Source organism: Gopherus flavomarginatus, chromosome 1 (genome assembly GCF_025201925.1).
Source record: "Gopherus flavomarginatus isolate rGopFla2 chromosome 1, rGopFla2.mat.asm, whole genome shotgun sequence".
Classification (NCBI taxonomy): Eukaryota; Metazoa; Chordata; order Testudines; family Testudinidae; genus Gopherus; species Gopherus flavomarginatus.
In genome coordinates this window covers 372,838,339-372,841,016 of record NC_066617.1, presented here as the reverse complement: position 1 = coordinate 372,841,016, position 2,678 = coordinate 372,838,339, and the positions used below count along the sequence as shown (strand labels likewise).

Sequence of the window (2,678 nt, the reverse complement as noted above, 5' to 3'; positions counted from 1 at the left end):
TCATGTTGATGTTTATCTTTGTTCTTTCTTGTTTTGCTATTTCCCTTCAACTTAAAACAAGTTTCACTTGGTCTGGATGCCTTCTGTGGCAATGTGCAGTGTTGTTGTACCATGTCAGTCACAGGATATTAGAGAGACAAAGTGGGGGAGTAAAGAGCTTTCATTGGACCCAAATTCTGTTGATGAGAGAGACCAGTTTTCGAGCTTACACAGTGTAAGTACATAGTAAAAACACCCCTAGAGTTCCAGTGAAAACCAGGCTTTAATTTTCAAGTCTCAAAGCATTTTGTGTGGCTTCTTTAGCTCGGCACCGAGCTTCTGCTCCAGCATCGATAAAAGACATTGATCACCCGTTTCAGGATCTCTTTTGTTGTCACCCCATAAACGATGGGGTTTAACATGGGGGGAATGAGCACATAGAGGTTGGCCAATAAGTTGACAATATAACCCAGGATGATGTGCCCAAACTGGTGTGCTAAAGAGGAGAAAACGGCCGGCACGTAGAACATCAGTATGACACAGACATGGGAGCCGCAGGTGCGGAGAGCCTTGAGCCGGGCGTCCTTGGAGGGGAGCAGAAAGACGGCCCTGAGGATCAACCCATATGATACAGCAATGAGCACAATATCTGAACCAATTACTAAAAGAGCCACAGCTACAGCATACCAGACGTGGACTGTGATGTCGTCGCAGGCCAGACGGGCTATGATCATATGCTCACAATAGGTGTGAGGCAGGAGGTTGGTTCTGCAGAAATTCAGCTGCTTCATGAGAATGATGAGAGGTAAAATGATACAGAAACTTCTTGTGACAACTACCAGCCCCATCTTCCCAATCACAGACTTGGTTAGCACTGCAGTGTATTTCAGGGGGTCGCAGATGGCAACGTACCGATCAAACGCCATGGCCAGTAGGATGGCCGACTCTGCAATAAAACTGACATGTATGAAAAACATCTGGGTCAGACAGGCAGCAAAAGAAATTTCCCCCGCCCTAAACCAGAATACAGCCAGCATCTTGGGCACTGTAGTGGTAGATAACAGCAGATCAGCAGCGGCCAGCATGGACACGAATAGATACATGGGCTCATGGAGGCTTTGTTCTGTTAGTATGATGAATAGTAGGAGAGAGTTCCCAAAAAGTGACGCAGCGTAAATAAGACAGAAGGGGATGGCGATCCAGAAATGAGACTCCTCTGTACCTGGGATGCCGGTCAGGATGTAAGTTACAGGATAAAAAACAGTGTGATTGTCAGCTGGCATCATTTACCATCACATGGATCTTCTATTCAGTTTCCAGTAACTAACAGCAAAAGAGAAAATCAGTGAGAACTCGAGTGTCAGCTAGGACTGGAATGCATTTATTGAGAGAATCAGAGATACTATCAAAAACTTCATTGTGAGACAACTGCCTGTCATGTGTGACGGTAAATCCAGTAACACTCTCATACTGCGGTACTGTAGTAGGAAGAGAACCTGAGACATAAGCCCTTGTATTAGAGGCCTAGTATGAGGCTTGAGGCCTGGGCTAAAGTAACAGTCAAAGCCTTGTTGATATAAAGCAAAATTAGGCTGTGAGCTAGAGGCAGGTCCTGCTCACAGAATCTGGCAAGCACAGGGCTGATATTTGAAAACCAGACATTTCTAGTATCAGAGGGGTAGCCGTGTTAGTCTGGATCTGTAAAAGCAGCAAAGAATTCTGTGGCACCTTATAGACTAACAGACTAACAGACGGTACGTTGCCATCTGTTAGTCTATAAGGTGCCACAGGATTCTTTGCTACTTTTACACATTTCTAAGAGGTGCTGGGCACAGAGCACTCACGTAAACACATTTCAGAAGGGTGATACCAGAACATCTCCATACCAACCTTTCCCTACAGATAACCAGAACATGGTGACCCATCCTAAAGATATGATCAAGTGTAGGAGGTGATGGGTGGTAACCAGCTACATCAGAGAGTGTGAATTAACTATGTTAGAGTGTCAGTATGTGACTTGTTTGTATTGATGTGTGAAATGGAGCCTCAAAAGGAGTGTCTCTGTGTAGCCTAGGGAGGAATGGAAAGTCCCACTGTTCACTGAGCTGGTTCATTCTAACGGGCACACATGTATTAGTGTTCATGTACAGTCTGAGGGATATTGGTGCCGTGCTTCATTGACAATAAACCTGGCTGGGTGCCTTCGTACCTAAACGGTTCTTGTGGTCATTCGGTGTTTCACTTGAGGTCTGCTGTGCCAACTGTCTGCGCAGAGCTGGGACAGGACACAGAGAGAACACACACACACACAGCCGAACATTTTACCACATCAGTAACCCACAATAAGTTACGTACTGCCCCTCTGTCATAACATCTCCATTCCAGAAGAAGGAAGATGGTTTGAATGATTCTGGCCCCAGGTGAAGCAGGACGCACTCTCCTGGTGTTGCTGTCCACAGCAGAATCTCTGCTCTACACATTAGCTAGAGTTGTTCCTGGACTCAAGCGGTGACTGGAAAGTGAGTTAAAGCAGCCAGACGACTGGTTCTTCTGGCACTTACACCAATTTACACTCAGTACTGAGGAGTCACTCCCAGTTAGTAACAGGATGAGAGCAGAACCTCTTTCCTTCACAATCCTCCTGCTGGATCCTACTGGCTCTGAGGCCTTGACCCAACCAACACTCAAGCCCACGAGTA

At 46.1% G+C, this 2,678-nt stretch overlaps 1 protein-coding gene across 1 annotated transcript; it reads right to left on the bottom strand.

Moving 5' to 3' along the window:
• Nucleotides 1-299: 299 nt before the first annotated feature.
• On the bottom strand, nt 300-1,265 carry LOC127047515 (olfactory receptor 52B2-like). The gene has a single exon (XM_050945930.1). The coding sequence runs from the start codon at nt 1,263-1,265 to the stop codon at nt 300-302; it is 966 nt and encodes a 321-aa protein (XP_050801887.1).
• Nucleotides 1,266-2,678: the final 1,413 nt, after the last annotated feature.

Bases quoted from the DNA above. Each gene is read 5' to 3' on its own strand.
- LOC127047515 (XM_050945930.1), bottom strand. From the start codon at position 1,265: ATGATGCCAGCTGACAATCACACTGTTTTTTATCCTGTAACTTACATC.